The following is an 18,479-nucleotide window of genomic DNA, read 5'->3' as shown; positions in this document are numbered from 1 at the left end:
ATTAGCTATCAGGTGAAAAGGGTGAGGTAAGGATACAAATTCCAACAAAAGAATGATAACTTACATAATTGTTTTTAGCAGATCATTTTATTTAAGCCTTATAGCAATTCTGTGAGGCTACACACTATCCATGCATAATCTTAATTTTTTTGTATTTATTGTTTTCTTATATATTTTAGGAAAATAACATCTGTGAGCTCACTGTCCAGCCCAACTTATTTCTGTTCCTCCTTTGTCCTGTCTCCTTTCTCCCCATCAAAGGAACCCATTGTCCTAATAAACTTTATATTTATCATTGCTTTATTTTGTATCACATTTTTCATTTTTTACTATTGCACAGTCTTCAAATTCTTTTTTTTTTTTTTAAGATTTTATTTGAGAGAGAAAGTGAGTGAGTGCATGAGCAGGGGGGAAGGGGCAGAGAGAGAGTAGGAGAAGCAGGGCCCCAATGTGGGGCTCCATCCCAGGACCCTGGGATCATGACTTGTGCCAAAGGCTGAAGCTTAACTGACGCAGCCACCCAGATGCCCCAGTCTTCAGATTCTTTATTGGTAAAACCTACCTCCCAGGATTGTTTTGAAATTAAGTTAAAAATCTATACAATGACTTTGCATAGTGCCTGACCCATCCCCAAATGCTTGGTAAATGGTAGTTGTATTAATCTTATTTTACTGAACATGGCTTTTCTCAGCTATTTCCTATATTTTATCACCCTGGACCCTTCTAGGGGAAAGTGAGAGAGTATGGGGGTTTGAAGTCTTTTTACTTTTCCCTGGGACTGAGCAACTTACACAATGAAGCAATAGAGAATGAGGTTTGGATTATCAGTGGTTTGGGAACAGAGTTCGCAATTGAGAGGAAAAAAAATAAGCTGCACTATTAAGTTACCAATTTTTGCCTTTTCTTTCACTGCATTGTACTCTAGGATTTCTGTCTACTTTGAGTTTGATGCAGTATAGGAAAACTCCTCGTAACCACTGTTGAAGAATAAAACTACATTGACCCAGAAAATAATCAGTGACATAAATGGATCAATTAGAGTTTACTCTGAATGACCAAGCAAACAAACCAGTTAGCCCATTTTTACATTGTTCACCTTCCCACCCAAATTGGGAAGTATTGGTTTGCTTTCAGTATCTGAAAATAATTCCATTACTCCATTTCTTCCTTCCCCCTAATGGCCCTAGGCTCTACAGTATGGCACCAACACAAGATAAATTCTTGATCATCTGAGCTTGTTTCCCTTTCTGCCTAATTTCCTTTTTCATATACTTATGTTAATAATTTCTGTTAACATTTATTATATCACACCTGCCCTAATTCTACTACAGAGATATTTAAGCAGTACACTTGCTTGGGATTTTGGTCAACTAAAATGCATAATGAACCAGCAAGTGAGTTGATTAAACATTACTACATAAATTATTAGCAGTGTTAATAGAAAAAATAGGTAAGACATCAGTCACTTCAATCCTGGCTGACCAGGGAAAGAATTCCTTAGAAAACTAGAATTTTAAAGATTTCCTTAGAAAACAGTGCCTGGCTGGCTTAGTTGGTGGAGCATGTGACTCTTGATCTTGGGGTTGTGAGTTCAAGCTCCATGTTAGGTATAGAGGTTCTTTAAAATAAAGGGGGTGTGTGCCTGAGTGGCTCCGTTGATTGATTATCCAACTCTTTTTTTTTTTTTTTTAAGATTTTATTTAGTTATTCATGAGAGACACAAAGAGACAGGCAGAGGGAGAGGCAGGCTCCATGCGGGGAGACTGATGCGGGACTCAATCCAGGGTCTCCAGGATCACGCCCTGGGCTGAAGGCAGGTGCTAAACTGCTGAGCCACCCAGGGATCCCGATTATCCAACTCTTGATCTTGGTTCAGATCTTGATCTCACAGTTGTGAGTTCAAGCCCCCAAGTTGGGTTCTGCACTGGGTGTGGAGCCTACTTAAAATAATAAAAATAAAAATAAAATAGAAAAGTAAAATTATTTCTCAATTTTAAAAAAAGAGAGTGCCTTTCATTACATTGTACAAGAACAATTTTTATCAGCTGTTACATTAATCCTAACTAAATTTCACTTTATTCCTCTGGGCAGATATTCCAGCCTTGCATGATCTGTTATGAATTACAACACATAATATATCCTTCTTAAGCCTATGACATTTGCAATATCTTTAAGATACTGATGTAGTAACCACCTCCCTCCAGGTTTTTTTTTTTTTTTTTTAAGATTTTATTTATTCATGATAGACACAGAGAGGCAGAGACACTGACAGAGGGGGAAGCAGGCTCCCAGCAAGGAGCCCGATGCAGGACTGGATCCCGACCCCAGGATCATGCCCTGAGCCAAAGGCAGATGCTCAACCGCTGAGCCACCCAGATGTCCCTCTTTCCAGGTTGAACCCATACTTTTTGGGGTGCTGTTGCTTTAGTTACCTGTTTTATAAAGTCTGCATTTCTTCATCTAGGTTATGAGAACTTTTAAAGATTTTCCTCAGAATTTTACTGAATGTAGGATAACTATACCTGTTGGCATTTTCCTGGCCCTCCAATAGAAGACCCTTAAAAAGTAAATTAGTGTGCATCTTGGCCTTCATAATTTCACTTTTTATAAATAGAATCTATATAAAGAGAGATTTTTATCCATAAGGTTTATTAGGAACAATGAGAGATGTACTTTGCTCTTGTACATTTTCATTTGTACTTGTTCTCATCCTTTTTTTTTTTTTTTTTAGAAAACAGCTTTACTGATATAAATTTACATATCATAAAATTCACCCATTTAAAGTGTACAGATTCAGTAGTTTTTAGTTTATTTACAGAGTTGTGTAATCATTACCATAATCCAATTTTAGATCATTTTACCATCCCAAAAAGAAAACTAGTGACCATTCCCTCTCCCTTTAAAAAAAAAATTTAGAAGTGATTTTACTTTTGTTTTCTAATGAAGTCTTTCCTTAAGAAACTGCCTTTCCATTATGGATTTCCTGGTCTCCTTCTTGATATTCCTTGTTTATAAACCTGGAATTTCATTCCTTCCTTATCTATCTAACTGGTTTAAAAGATAACACAAGAAAAATAGATATATCTTAACATGAGGTGATTAGTACAAGCTTAGGACTTCTTTTTTTTTTTTTTTTTCTATTTTTCAATTTCATGGATTTTAAATTACCTACGATCTTGTTCAGAAGTTCTTTCATTGGGCAGTAGATACTGTAAAACCGTAATTTGGATTGAATTTAAGAGTAAATTAGAATAGTATTAACAACATAATTTATATTTCTTTAATCTTTTTTTTTCTTTTAATCTTTTTAATGTCTTAAGGGAAGCAGATTTAAGAATAAGGCCAGTATATGTGATTGGGTCCTACAGTTATAGCTTGAGAAGAGTTTCTTTGAGATAATGGGGTAAAAGAAAAATTTTAATGAGGATTTAAGTCTTAGATTGTTTGAAGTAGCAGAGCCAACCCAGTTATGTCTGAAATCAGAGCCTATGATGGTAATGACTGTATTAACTGCTTCTTCGCTTGGGTAGATATGATAAAACTTCTGACATCTTTGATTTCCAAATGCTTGAGTCAGTTAATCAGAAAATACCTTTGATGAAGGAATGAGTCCATGCTTCCTATTCCTACACCTTCTACTTGACCTTGCATGTTAGTTTGTTTTGGGGGGTAGGCTGTGGGGATGATTAAGATTTAAGTTCTATATTTAGTTATGTTCTTTTTTTAAAAAATACCTAAGATATTTTTATTTGTGAGCCAATACCTCTTTTGCACACTTTTTTTTTTTTTTTAAGATTTTATCTATTTATTCATGAGAGACACACACAGAGAGAGAGAAAGAGGCAGAGACACAGGCAGAGGGAGAAGCAGGCTCCACGCAGGGAGCCCAACACGCTTGATCCCGGGACTCCAGGATTAGGCCCTGGGCCCAAGGCAGATGCTCAACCACTGAGCCACCCAGGGATCCCCCTATTTAGTTACTTTCCAATGTATTTTTATTAACATTGCTTTTATACTTCTAGTATAGATTAAATTTTATATACTTTGGGAAAGGTAGAGTGTTTCAGCCCACAGGGTTTGTTTTGTTTTGATGTATTTATTTTAATAATTAAAGAAGTAGAGAAGTAGAACTAGTGAAGTGCTATTAATGATGGCCTATTACTAGGAGATTTTTTTCCTTGACATAAATGTATTTTGGTAGATCCTTTCACTTTTCATCTAAGCTATTTTTATTTTCATATTTCCTTTTGGTTTGTTTGGACAAAAGGACTTGAGTGTGGTTCTCTTATGTATAAGGAAGAAATATAATTGTTTTAAAATAAATATTAGATGTTACTGGCATTTCTGTTTTAATTAGGTTCTCCAAGTATTAGGTAGTAGAGTTTTTCAAAAGAAAACTTTCAGTTGGTTCTGTACTATGAATGGAGATCATTTAATGATAAAACTTCTAATTTTATCTTTCCTTCAGGACACTCTTCCTTATCTCTACCCACATTAAAGTTGGTGTACCTAATTCAGACATTAATTGGAAAGATCAATTTATACATTCAGTAATCAGTTAACTAAAAATATTGTTTTTATCAAGAATAAAATATCTTATAGTGCTACCTTTGTTTTTTTATTCTCATGCAAATAATTAATAATCTTTTTTATTTGTTGGAATGTTGAGTTTCTTGGAATACTAGGCAAGTCTCTTAAACCTTGTGTCTCACTTCTTTTGAAAATGAGGATAGATTCTAAGTGGTCTTTTGAAGTTTCTTCCAACATTGATTCTACTACCTGAGCAGGATGTTTTGAGAATTATTTGTGCCCCAAACCATACATTAATAACTATAAAAGAATTTAAATTAGTAGAGATAAATGTAATTTTATGGACAGTGATTATAAAGTACATTAAAAAGAAAAGTATTCTTTAGTCTGAGATACAAAAGTAATCATAGTTTAGTTAGGCCTTTATCTTTTTTTTTTTTTTTAATTTTTATTTATTTATGATAGTCACACAGAGAGAGAGAGAGAGGCAGAGACACAGGCAGAGGGAGAAGCAGGCTCCCTGCAGGGAGCCCGACGTGGGATTCGATCCCGGGTCTCCAGGATCGCGCCCTGGGCCAAAGGCAGGCGCCAAACTGCTGCGCCACCCAGGGATCCCGCTTTTATCTTTTCTGATTTAAGAGTATCCTGTACTTGTGACTTTCTAGAGTTTGGAGTTAGCTCAGAATAAAAGAACAATATTTCCTTGAGCTATGACTGGCACTCCTTGTTTAGCTTTTTTGGGAGGGGAAAAATACATTATGATAATGAATTAAAATGTTCACTAAAAGGTGTTGGTTAGAAGAGCAGGGCTAGACTAATGGTTTAATTGGAGAAGCCAAATAAACCTGATAAGATATAGTAAACTGCACTCATTATTACAAAGGAAGATATTGGACCATTTTGTTATTTGACATTTCTTACATTTTTTCTAATTTTATCCAGTTCTAAAATTTAGTAACTTTAGAGACCATCTTAAATATAAAGGATAAAGCCAAGAAGGAAAGAGGGGACAAAACTAATGGAAAATTCATTCTTCAGTTCGGTAAAATTGCATAATAAAAGAAAAATATTTGCTAATAATTCATTACCACAGTAATTATATGGAGTTTTTGTGTGAGTGTGTGCATAATATAGTTCTCCTCCTACATGAAAGTACTTATTAATTTCATGCTCATATATTAGGTTATTGACTTATATTCTTTTAAAACTTTTTTCTTAAAAAAATAAAAATTAAAAAAAATTAAAAACTTTTTTCTTGAGCAGCCCGGGTGGCTCAGTTTAGCTCAGGTTTAGCGCCGCCTTCAGCCCAGGGTCTGATCCTGGAGACCTGGGATCGAGTCCCTCGTCAGGCTCCCTGCATAGAAGCTGCTTCTCCCTTTGCCTGTCTCTCTCTCTCATGAATAAATAAATAAAATCTTTAAAATTAAAAAATAAAATAAAAATTTTTTCTTCTTTCTCCAACAGAATCTGTCTATGATCTTCTCCCAAAGGAGTTACAGTTACCTCCATCTAGAGAAACATCTGTAGCATCAATGAGTCAGACAAGTGGTGGTGAGGCAGGCTCGCCTCCTCCAGCTGTAGTTGCTGCTGGTATGCATTTCATTTTACTTTATTAAAGAAAACTGGTGTATTATCTGGCCAACATGAACAGTGCTGGCAAAGTTCATATCAAAAAGAGTGTGATTTGAGGGTTTGTTTTAGAAGGTTTAAAAATACTTTTAACCTTAAAATATTTCAATATACATTTCTTGATACAATTCTTATTTCTTAAAATTTCACATTGGCACATGTGTCAGTGCCATTTCTTTTCTAGGAGCTTACCTTCAGCTATGGAAACAACAAGCTCTTTTATTGACTACACATAAAAAAATTACATGCCAAGCTATGAATAGAAAATTAGCATTTGAATCTCAATTTAAAAATTCTTTTTAAAAATTTGCTGAAAGAGAAAAATATTTTGTATAATCTGAAAAAAGACTTAAGCACTCAAGTCTCTTTTCCATTTATAGAATGTTACTATAACTTTTTCCCTATATTTGAAAACGTCACTTCAGACTTGTTTTAAATTCAGTTGAAAGTAATGGAAGATTTGAATGTATTATTTATATAAGTACATTTTGTAATGTCAATTAAAAATTATAGAAAATAATGTTTTAAATTTATCAAGTTTATTTTTATTCAGCTCTCAAATCATACACTTTATATAAAATTGGTTCCATTTTTTAATGAGCCAGAATAAAGGATTGATGGACAAGCCAATAGAAAAAAACCTTGATTATTGATAAATTAATGAGTGCTTTTAATAATATTAGATTGCCCAACTGTATTTCTTTTTTTAGTTGGGTTTTATAGACTGCTAAGTGTGTTTGGTATAAAAAAAAGGGGAAAAATTATATATATGTGTGTGTGTGTGTGTGTATATATATATATATATACACACACACACACACACACACACACACAGACTCTGAAATTTTATCCTTCTAAGTAGAGGTTTCTTATCCAATGATACCTCTCATCTTTTAAGTGGTACTTAAAATCCATCACAGCACTGTTTTCAGTAAGTTCATTTCATTTCTAAAAGAACAGTGAAGCGGAAGGTTATGGTTTAAATAAGGATTTGGTACTGTAATAGAACTTGATATATTTTTCTTGTATGCATTAACCAGTGTACCATTAACCTTGTGTACAAATCTTTTCCCTAAACTATATACTGCAGTGCGCAGCCTTCCTGGTTGAGGGCAGGAAAACTTAAACATAGCAAAGAAACTTATCAGCCCTGCTCACTGTTCATGTGTTGCCAGACATTTTCTAACAGATTCTGTGGATTTAATTGTGAACTTTTTAGTTATCCAATTGGTAAGATGACCTGGTTTTACTTTATATCCACTGGATTCTAAAATGTCCTTGATTATTTTTTCTGGAATTTAAAATTTTACGTATTGCTTAAAAATTGTATCAGATGATAAAATATTTTTGAAAAAAATTTTTAATGAAATATTTCACTTTAAATCCACAAGTAGAAATTGACTAACTGATTTCTTTTGTATCTTTTGAGATTATTTTTTATAGACTTGTTGAATCTATATAGAACTAAAAGTCTGTTTCTTCTGTGCTTTTTAACATCTGTTGACAGTAGATCCAGTTCCTTTTAAAAGCTGAAAAAATGTCAGGTTTGGAAAAGAACACTTCCTTTTAAATAATACCAAAGTCAATTACAAGTTTTTATATATAGGTATTAAAAGTTCTTGAATTTGAGTCCCTCATAAAATGTTGATCCTCCCTCCTTCCCCCTATATAGTTGAGAAAATCTTCTCTAGATAAATTAGATTGAAAGACATGAGTTAACCAAAGGAAATATTCTGAAGTAATAAATTCTTATTAGAGGGAGAAGTTATTGATATTATAAAGGTGAAAAGAGAGTGAGGATATAACATGGACTGTTTTCTTATATTCACATACAGAAAGTTTCTATGATCTAAAACCAAGTCATTTGTAATGTTTTTTTTTACATAAATTTACTTTTAGTAACCAATATAATCTTATTCTAGGATTCTGTCTTATTGGTAGAATAATCTTTGTTATATAACATTATAGGTAAGAGAGTTTAAATTACAGAATAATTATTGTAGGGAAATCAGTTAGTATATGTCATTATGGAGTTGCTTTTTTATTTGACATATGAATATCTTTAGTGACATAACTGTCAAAGAGAAAGATTTGGATTAGATTACCAGTTTACTCAGTGTTTCCTGGCCAAAAGATTTGATGTCTAAGGAAAGACACATTAATTTAGACTTCTTTGAGTTTTATTTTTAATTTGCTGTTTAAATATGAAATGCATAAAAATGATGATTCTTGATGTAGTTAATTCTTCAGAGTTTTGAAGGAGCCGGATTGGCTGCTATCAGGTATGAGGGCCTGGTGGGAACAGACTTCTAGTTCTGCTATAAAGGTTTGTGTTTCACAAGTTCTAAATCAATTTAAATTTTGAAATTAAGAGGCTGGGCATATAGGTATTCATGTACATTCTTTATTACTTAATTATTGAAAATGTGTTTCTCAGATTCGCCAATCTAGATTTTTTTTCCCTTTACTTATTATTGAGGGAATGAGTAAACATGATGCTGCTAATCCACAATCCAGAATATTGGGTAAAAGAGTATCTCTCAAACCTTCTCTGCCTCTACACTATTCACACTTTCATTCCCATCAGTAACATTTTTTTATTGGGTAAGTTCCAGGGCTGAGGCTGGGAGAAAAAGGTCTTACTTCTACACAACTCCTCTCTCCATGTGTCAGGTGTCAAAATCTGGGAATCTAGCTGAGAATCAACAGTCTGAAATTTGTACTCCTCATTTTTTAGTATCGTGCTGCCGAAGCAAGCACTGTACTCCTCACTTTTTTAAAGATCTCTGCTTTTGTCCCATTTAGAAAGGTAATTAAGAGTTTGAGGGTTAAGAAAGAGTAAGTTTGAGGTTCAATATGTGAATGAGTAAGTTTTAGAAATACAGACTTTCTGACAGTATTGTAGGTTCTCAGCAGTTAAGACAGGGGCCGTTTTCCTGACACAAAATAGTCATCCAGATGAATTAATAGCATTTTCGGCAAGATAAGGAATTGCTCAAGAAATGCAAACTGTGGGGCAGCCCTGGTGGTTCAGCAGTTTAGTGCTGCCTTCGGCCCAGGGCATGATCCTGGAGACCCGGGATCAAGTCCCACGTCGGGCTCCCTGCATGGAGCCTGCTTCTCCCTTTGCCTGTGTCTCTGCCTCTGTCTCTCTCACAAATAAATAAATAAAATATTTTTAAAAAATAAAATAAAAATAGAAAACTGTGAAAGAATTATTTTTGTTTGTTTTTGTGGGGGTGGAATCCTGTACTATAGGTTTTAAAGAACTAAAATGCAGGTATTATTTAGAACTAAAACAGTTGTACCAGACTGTGGGGAGTTTTTGCAAAGACTTATGGCAGCCATTTTTCTTAAATAACAGCTTTATTGGTAAATAACTCCTATATCAATCAAGTATTTTTTAATCTCTTCATAAGTTTAGTTTTTAATTCTTAGATTTACTTAATTTAACTAAAATAGGAAGTTTTCCTATTAGAAGTGAACAGTACACTTAATCCTCATTTTAAAAAGTCAGTTTATTTTCTTATTCCATTCTAAACTCTTTGTCTTCATATGGGATATGGCATTATGTTGTTAGTTTATATCAAAATATGACTTTGCTAAAGTAACTTTCAGTTTCTTTAAAATTTTTATTCTAATTCTTGAGGTAAACAATGAATTAATCAAACCATAAGTTTTATAATTCAGCCAGAGAATCTTAAGAATAACTAGTGATTCTTTATTTGTTTTCATAAAATTATTAATTTACTTTCAATAATTATATATTAATACTTTTTAAATAAATAATACAGTTTCAGGATACTAATACTTTGTAGCACTTTTTAATTTGTTTAGGTGTACACACAGATCAAGCATGTGTAATAGAAATACCTGTTGAATATCTCTACTAGTTAGGTCATCAGAGGTTTTTAAAGGTTGTAATTTTAGTTAATGACTTTATATAAGGGGATCTATATAATATGCTTTTTTGTTAGAAGGAAGAGACTTATTAAATAGTGCTTTGAATTTTACAAATGCTACAGCAGTTAATAATCGCCAAGTACTTAACAGATACCTTCTATACTGAAATAGCTTAATTGAGTGCTATTTATATTAGAGGAGAGGATGCTAGAGAGCTAAATTAATGTCCTATAATCAAAGAGCAGCTATACTTTAATTTGTTTTAGATATCTTAATCATCTAATAAAATAGGAATTTCTAAACATACATAACAGCGATACAAAATATGAGTTGAAGAAAATGTAAGTTGCCATTTTTAGTTCCTACTATAGGAATTGTGCTAGGCAATTTGCATATCATCATATTTCAGTCCTAGGTACAAGATACTTCTCTTCTTTCCTGATGAGGTCTCAGTTCTTTTCTTCTTGTCATTTTACTTCAGGGAATTGTGTGCCTCTATTTTACTTAGATAACTGCAGTTCCTGGACTAAGCAGTGTGTAGGATATTGAGTTGTAAAAGCCATACGCCCCTTATTTCTTCAAGTTTCAGGATCTACAAATGAGAATATGATTTCTAGAATAATATTGAGTTTTAATAACTGATTCACAGCAACAGAATTATGCATTTGATTGAATTTATTGTAACTTACTTACAGTTATGTAATTTGTATTTTCTTCAGCTGAATAAATTTTGAGGAGCAAATTTGCCTTTGATTGCTGTCCTAAGTTAATTTGGTAAACATGTTTCAGAATTTTGGCCATTTATGTAGTATACTATTCCAAAAATTATACCCAAAGCTTATTAGCAGGAATGGTGATTCACCTATATATTGATGTTGTGAGCTAAAATGTTATTTGATCTTGGTTTTTCTATATGGCCATTTCAACTTTTTCTAGAAAGTTAGAGCACTTCCAGAAGGAAATCAGATCTTAGTTACAAATATGTTGCAAGTAGGTGTAAAAACTCTATTCCTCATTGTCTTTTAACTGAAATTATATTGTAAATCTAAATGTATACATTTCTATATTTCTATATGTATAAATGTATACATTTATTTATGTTAACATCATTACTAAAATGAAAAGCATAAGCAAACTTGGGACATAATGGTGAATTCAGAAACAAGAATTCTGGAGGCTGTTTTATAAATTTTCATTGACAAAAAGTACATACAGCCTGTTGATTTATTCTTTTATTTTTTTTAATTAATTTTTATTGGTGTTCAATTTACCAACATAAAAAAAACACCCAGTGCTCATCCCGTCAAGTGTCCACCTCAGTGCCCGTCACCCATTCCCCTCCAACACCCGCCCTCCTCCCCTTCCACCACCCCTAGTTCGTTTCCCAGAGTTAGGAGTCTTTATGTTCTGTCTCCCTTCCTGATATTTCCCAACAGTTCTTTTCCCTTCCTTTATATTCCCTTTCACTATTATTTATATTCCCCAAATGAATGAGAACATACACTGTTTGTCCTTCTCCGACTGACTTATTTCACTCAGCTGATTTATTCTTTTATTTTTTATTTTTTTTTTTGATTGATTTATTCTTTTAATGCTTATCTTTACCTCTTAATAATTTTTAGCAACAACTCTATAAATACTGTGATTTATTCTGTTTCTGATAGAAAAAGCATATTCTTATATTACCTGAGTGTGTAGAGTAGCATTTTAAAACTGCTCAATGATTTCAACCTTCAATAGACAAAATACATGCAAAAAATAGGCAGATCTATTTTAATGTATTTTATACAATTTAATATTAATAAGTTAATAGACAGAAGTGGGCTTACTTTCTTACATCATCAATAAGATTGATAATATCATAAGTAAAAGGTGTCACCATGCCAACTGCCGTAAGTAATTGTTTTATAACAGTTGTATATATAATACCAATAAAGTTGTATAAATAGTACTCCAGCTGGGCAGGAGTAAGGAGAATGGATTAGGGTAGGGCACAACAAAAGATTTCAGCTGTTTCTGTTAATTTTTTTCTCCTAAAACTAAAATCATGTAGTATTTGTTAAAATATGAGCAGAGGAAACAGTATTAGTTTTGAATATTTCATGATTTAAAAAACACCATGTAGTAGATGATTAAAATAACTCAAAATATTCAGTGAACTATGCTGTTAAAAAGTAATAAAGGTATGAGATATGTTAGATCCTTGATTATTTTTGGCGTGAGAGTACATTACCTTTTTATCAATAAATGCAAGTAGATATCCATCCAGTGGTATTTATTTATTTAGCCCACTGAGCTAAAATTCATTTCCTGCGTCATCCCTTCATGAAAAGTTATTATTGTCAACTAAATTAAATAGAAAATAACTGAGAAAGCACCTCAAAGTGCCAGGCCTGTACAGGCATAATCTAGATAATAACACACACACACACACACACACGTTATAGTTTTACTTCTATTTATTTATTTCTCCCACACATGAAAAATAATAAAATTAATACAGGTTTTGGAATCATTAGGATCTAATTTGCATCTTATTGCTATCATATCATTTCTATCATACAGACAGAATTTTGTAGAAGTTAAAAAATTTGTAATATTGCCCCTATCACTACACAGTTAATACCAGCTTCTTACAGTTATTACAAAGATAAATATGTAAAACACTTAACATTACCTGAGAATTAATGATCATTCAGTAAACATTGACTTTCCTCCTACATTTCTCCTTTCGTTTGTAAAGTTTAAACAAATAGATCTTAATCTTATAAAAATAAAATTTTAACCTTATTTTGCTTCTTTCTTTCCATTCTCACCCAGTCTCTTTTTATACCTTATTTTGAAATTTTGCCTGTTAGTCGAGATAGAGCCACTCATGGGCCACGGTATTTACATTCTGACTTATTCTTTCATGTTGACACTCTCAATATGAGCCCTTGTATATAAAAGAGACATTGATAGAAGATGATGAGTCATAGGGAGAACAGACATTTCGCAAAGGGAGATTCTAAAAGGTGACTATTAAAGAGTTCTAGTTCCTAGAATTCTCTTCCCACCTTTTTTAAAAATGAACTGATACATTTGTGTGATCAGCTGTCAGAATTTCTAATAGAACAATGTATAATTTACCTTATGTTTTTTGCATAGACAGTTTTGCTTGTGGATCTAATATCCACTCTAACCCAGACCCAGGTGTAAAACCTGATTAATTAAATTACAAGATTTTAACAATATAAATACTTTCTTCCCCCTTTTTGGTCTCCTCTAAAAAAAAAAGAAAAAAAAATGAAGACATTGGACTTAGAGTTGGCAGGAGTACCTTTATTATTTAATCTAAATATATTAAATGTATTATGTGATAATGCATCGAGGTGACCTTCAAATAGCATCCTTCAGAACTGTTTTTCTCTAATTCTTACCTAAATTAATATAGTGACAATCTCTGTTTTTGTCTTCACATAATATTCCCTTTCTTTTTTTTTTTTTTTTTTAATATTCCCTTTCAAATAGTAAAATAGTTGAATAGTTGTTTGGTTTTTTTTTTTTTAGCCTGTACTTCTTGGGGTCTTTGACAGTGTAATAAATATAGTATCAGCTAGTATAATTATTCCCTTTTATGTTTATCTTTTTGAGGTAAAGGATTCTTTTTAGGCTTTAGTCTCTTCACCCAGTATTGACCAGTGATGTTATCCAGTAGTACTTAAATCACCGGATGGTAAAAAAGCATCTTTCTTTTCCAACAGGAAAGGATTTAAAACCAAATTGCATAATATATACCTAGTATGTATTTTACACTGTGCTTAGATATTTAGGGGTTGAATGGGACAGAAGATATGTTTAAACATTGCTATAAATGTCAGGACACTTAACAAATTTTGTAAGCATTTTATTTTTCAGGAAACATTCTTTAATGAATACTCTGTGAATAGGGGCACCTGGGTGGCTCAGTCGGTTAAGCATCTGACTCTTGATTCAGCTCAGGTCATAATCCTCAAGAGTTGTGAGATTGAGCCCCATATTGGACTCTGTGCTGGGTGTGGAGCCTGCTCTTAAGGTTTTCTCTTTCTCCCTCTCCTCCTTCTTGCATTCTGACAAGGTAGAAAATAATTATTTTAGGAGAATTTAGATTAAAAATGAGAGAATAATTATTGTGTAGTATTAGAACTCTGATTGGCAATTTGATGGACTGGGGAAGAAAAAATGGCTTCCAATAAATCAGTAACCTTTCAGCTTCAGCAACAGTGCTAATTATTTTTTAAAATAGAGCCTCTAGATCAAACGTTTTATGTGTAATAGCATATCTAATTTAAAAGTGAAAATTGCTACTTTTTTGAGGAGTATGAGGAAGTAGGCCTGAGAAATGAAAAGATTCTTTTGCTGCTAAAATACAGGTATTTCTTACTTCTTGAGTGTTTTGGTTTCCCTTCTACTTCAAGGGAATTTGGGTAAAAGTACAGCCTAAAAAACACCTGAGAGAGACCATTCTGGCTTATGGATTAGATTGCATTAGTAAACAGGAGAACAAATTGGTGAATATGAGTTAACAAAAAGTTTGGATAAGAAATTTTTCCACATGCATTTATTTGGATGTTGATAATTTAATTTTTTAAAGTTTGTTTTCAAACATTCCTTATTGTGGCATGTTAACTTATGTGGGTGGGGAAAGTACAAATGGAAATTGAAATTGTTAAACGTGTAAATTAAATGATCAATCCTACAATTTTTTTTTTTTGTTCTTGGTAAAGTAATCTGGATTGCTTATTTTATATGCTGGGATGCTAGTTGTTTTTTCTATTAATACACTTAACTTGCATTCTAGCTTCGCCATTCAGAGACAGGCATCGTGTGGTGGGTTGTGTGACAGTGTCTGTCAATAGTGAAGACAAATAGTGCCAGAGACACTTAACCCATCCAATCTCACCCAGGGTATAGGTCGGTCTCGTTTTCAGACTTCTTCATAAGTCTTTTTTTTTTCTTTCTTTCTTTCTTCCTTCCTTCCTTTCTTTTTTTGTTTCTAAATAGTGGATTGATACTGATTGAAACTAAAAACTTTTTGTAAAGTTTTAAACTTTACATTAATACTATGAGAAGAAGAAGAAAAGTAGAAAATGAAGGTTGGCATGTAAGGTGTTGACAAAGCAGGTTTGCAGCCACTTTGTGTGTTCTAGATTTTTCAATCCCTTAGCAACATGAATGTTGGCCTTACAATTTTTTTTCTCTCAATATCTTTCTTCTTTGATCTAAAATGATGTCCTTGTATCTGGTGACTTTTATCAGGCAAGATGTTTAGATTTGAAGTCATTGTTACCAGAAAGAAAATGAAATGCTTTAAAAGGATAACTGAGGTTGAACAATAAGTGTTTTAGAATGGAAATGTTTCCAAATACCTGGATTGGTTTTTAAGATTATTTTCTGAACAGTCAATGGTTTACTCCTTCTCCGTTCCACTATTGGTTCACTTAAGCACACCTGCAAAATTTTATGGCTTTGTTTTAATGACTTTGTTAGGAAGCTTAAATGATTTTGCACTGATGTTGAAAGTTTTAAAATATATGTGCTTATTTAAATGCTAGAAATCACAATTTTATCATAGAAGCTCAGTTAAATGCTATTTTTGCCACACATTTTAAATTAGTGATAGGTATTTGTTTCTTCTAGGGACTTAAAGAATGTTTTCAATTCAAATAATAATACTTAATAATACTTAGAAATTCTAGGATATCCATGTAGGCAATATCTACCACTCTGTCACCACTACTTTGAATATTTATAGTGAACCTTAATGATTCCATCAGTTCTTAAAAGAATATAATATACAACTTATGTTCGCTATCATTACTGGCAGTCTAGTAATTGGCTACTGCTAATAATAGAATTATTAGGCTTAGACATAGAACACTATAAATATGATACTTCCTTTCACTTACATATTTTAGAATTAATCTATTCTTTTGAAATTATAAGTCTTCATTAGTAAATGTAGAAATGGTTTTCCCTTTGGTTCACCATGCTCTCTAGTCACAAAAGTGTTACGGAAAAATAGAATTCCTTTAGGTTCAAAGATAATTTTTTCATAAAAGAAAAAAATGAAAAATTTATTCATGTGTTACTTATGTAAGAGAATTTTAAGAAAAAATTTTTAAGGAAAATTTAAAACTTTACAGAGCATTGGTATGGGATTTAAAAGAACAAATTATAAAGGTATGAAATAGAAATAACATTGCAGCTATTCTGCTTAGTGAGAAGAAAATAAAAGCAGTTATTAGAACATTTTTATTTGGAGTTTGTATACTTTTAATATGCAGCAATAAAATGTAATCTGTACATTCCTAATGGATAAAAGTGGGGTCTTAAAACCAAAAAGCATATTTTGTTCATAACAACTTAAAAATAAAAAAGAATATATAGATGAGGCAGGATTACATTAGCATTTTAGTTCTATAGAAAGTCATTTAAAGCTGTTTCTTGATATTTAATGATATAGTCACTGAAAAGTCTTTGTAGATATTTTAAGTGCATTTATAATATTCCCAGTAATGTTCTTTATGCTTTTCTGGGATTGCTTGGGAATGAGAAATTTGTATTTAGAAATCTAAAATGTTTTTCATATAATTTAATGCACTTTTAATAAATAATGTTTTATTCTTAGTAAATTTATGGATTAATACACAAGTAGATAATATGGCTTATATATATTTCAAAAAAGGAAGTTATTAGTATACTCTGTAGAAGTAGCAAGTAGTTACCTCTAAACTCTTAAGGTACTTCTAAACCCTTCCCTGTATTAGATAATGCTATTATAGTCATACATATTTTAAGCACTTGGAGTAGTAAATCCTTTTTTTATACCTGACGTGTTCATCATGGGCACACTGTTACATTTATTGGGCAATATAACTTTAATATAATTCAACATATATATCAAATATTGGCTTCCAATAAATCAGTTTATAAAAAATTAAAATTTTTACTATATGCAAGGTACTGTATTAGATGTTGAGAGGGTCTAAGAAAGATCTAAAAAGGGGCCCATAGTTCTTCACCACATCATTTGGCATTATTATTACACTTAGATGATGTCTTGCTAACCAGAATGTAACATCTTTATGCGAAGGATTTTATACACTATTATTGTCATTATCAACGTAAAAATATTGTTGTAAAGAGTTTTATAATTTTAAAAATTGTCTTATTATAGTCTTAAAATGAATAGAATCTTTTGTAATTTAGGCTCAAACTGAGATAGGCTTTAAAAAGTAATACTTTTTAATTAAAGGATGCTTACTGCTGTCCTCTGACAGAGTTTATGTTTTCAGTTTCATAGTTTTGTGCTAATGAACTTTTTTATTTAATAAGTATATCCAGGAAACTGCAGGTAAAATATAAAAATTGTATGTTAGGTGTCCAAGGAAAATGTATAGAATATTTTAATTTATGTAGGGTATGAGATCACAGTTTGGCATACCTGTCCCAGAACAGACATTTATGTATGATTATATCAATTGGGTTTTTTATAACATGATTACTTTGGTAAGATTTGCAAGATAAAATCATATATACCTGTAAGACCAATACCAGGCTATGTCTTGCATATTAAATTCATAAATATCAAGTAACTTGCTTTTGAGTTCATGATCGCTTTTCACCAGTACTTTCATCTGTCATGGACAGGGATCCCTGAGATGTTCATATTCTGCATTCTCATTTGCATGATACTTAGATTCAGAAAGAATGGGTGGGGGAAAGCCGCTTCATAGAAATACACATTCACACAGCATTCATGCTGCATGTTTTGTGTGTTCCACTGCAAATACTGCATGCTGTATACTTTTATTTCTCTGAAGATGAAGAACATAGGCTTATACACACACAAAAATTTAGTTTCATTTTGCCAATAGTTGGAACAGATGGAGGAATGTTATAATAAGTTTTCTGTTTTTTAAAAATGATTTTTATAGTATTTTTAAAAAAAGAGGAAAAAACTTGTTATTTAAACCCAAAGTGGCTACAAATCAGCTCCTAAACTGTCACTGACATTAGCATCTAGATTTTGTAGTTTTTACAAATCTTTTAAAATATTTATTTACTAAGAAAACATTGCATTAATGCATGATACGAAATTGATAAATTTTTCTTTAAATTGGAATGCAGTTTAAAGTGACTGAATTTTCCAATTTCAGCTACTGCATTTGACAAGGACACAAAGTGGAAAATGGAACTGGTATCATCTTAATTGCTCTAGGTTCTTTGACTTATGATAGTTGGGGAAAATATTTCCACGTGGCATTATGTAGATCACATCATTAATGGCTAATATAATTACTATGCTCTTCAGCTTTGACAGCAGTGATGAAAAATTATGGGTGAATTTAGCTCTTTTAATTGATTTAAGTGTTCTGGTATGTTTTTAATTTAAA

The 18,479-nt window shown here is 32.1% G+C and overlaps 1 protein-coding gene across 4 annotated transcripts in view; it reads left to right on the top strand.

The window, feature by feature from the left end:
- The window catches only part of NFAT5 (nuclear factor of activated T cells 5), a 119,050-nt gene that overhangs the window by 45,181 nt on the left and 55,390 nt on the right, over positions 1-18,479 (top strand). For 3 of the 4 annotated variants that reach the window (XM_041769856.1, XM_041769857.1, XM_041769854.1), the window contains one exon: positions 5,995-6,120. In XM_041769856.1, coding sequence (XP_041625790.1) covers positions 5,995-6,120 — 126 coding nt within the window. Of the gene's footprint in view, positions 1-5,994; positions 6,121-18,479 lie in introns of those variants that run through there. The other variant, XM_041769858.1, reaches the window with a different exon arrangement.

This window comes from Vulpes lagopus, chromosome 10 (genome assembly GCF_018345385.1).
Source record: "Vulpes lagopus strain Blue_001 chromosome 10, ASM1834538v1, whole genome shotgun sequence".
NCBI lineage: Eukaryota > Metazoa > Chordata > Mammalia > Carnivora > Canidae > Vulpes > Vulpes lagopus.
The sequence above is the reverse complement of the archived record's forward strand: the minus strand, read 5'-3'. Positions and strand labels throughout refer to the sequence as shown.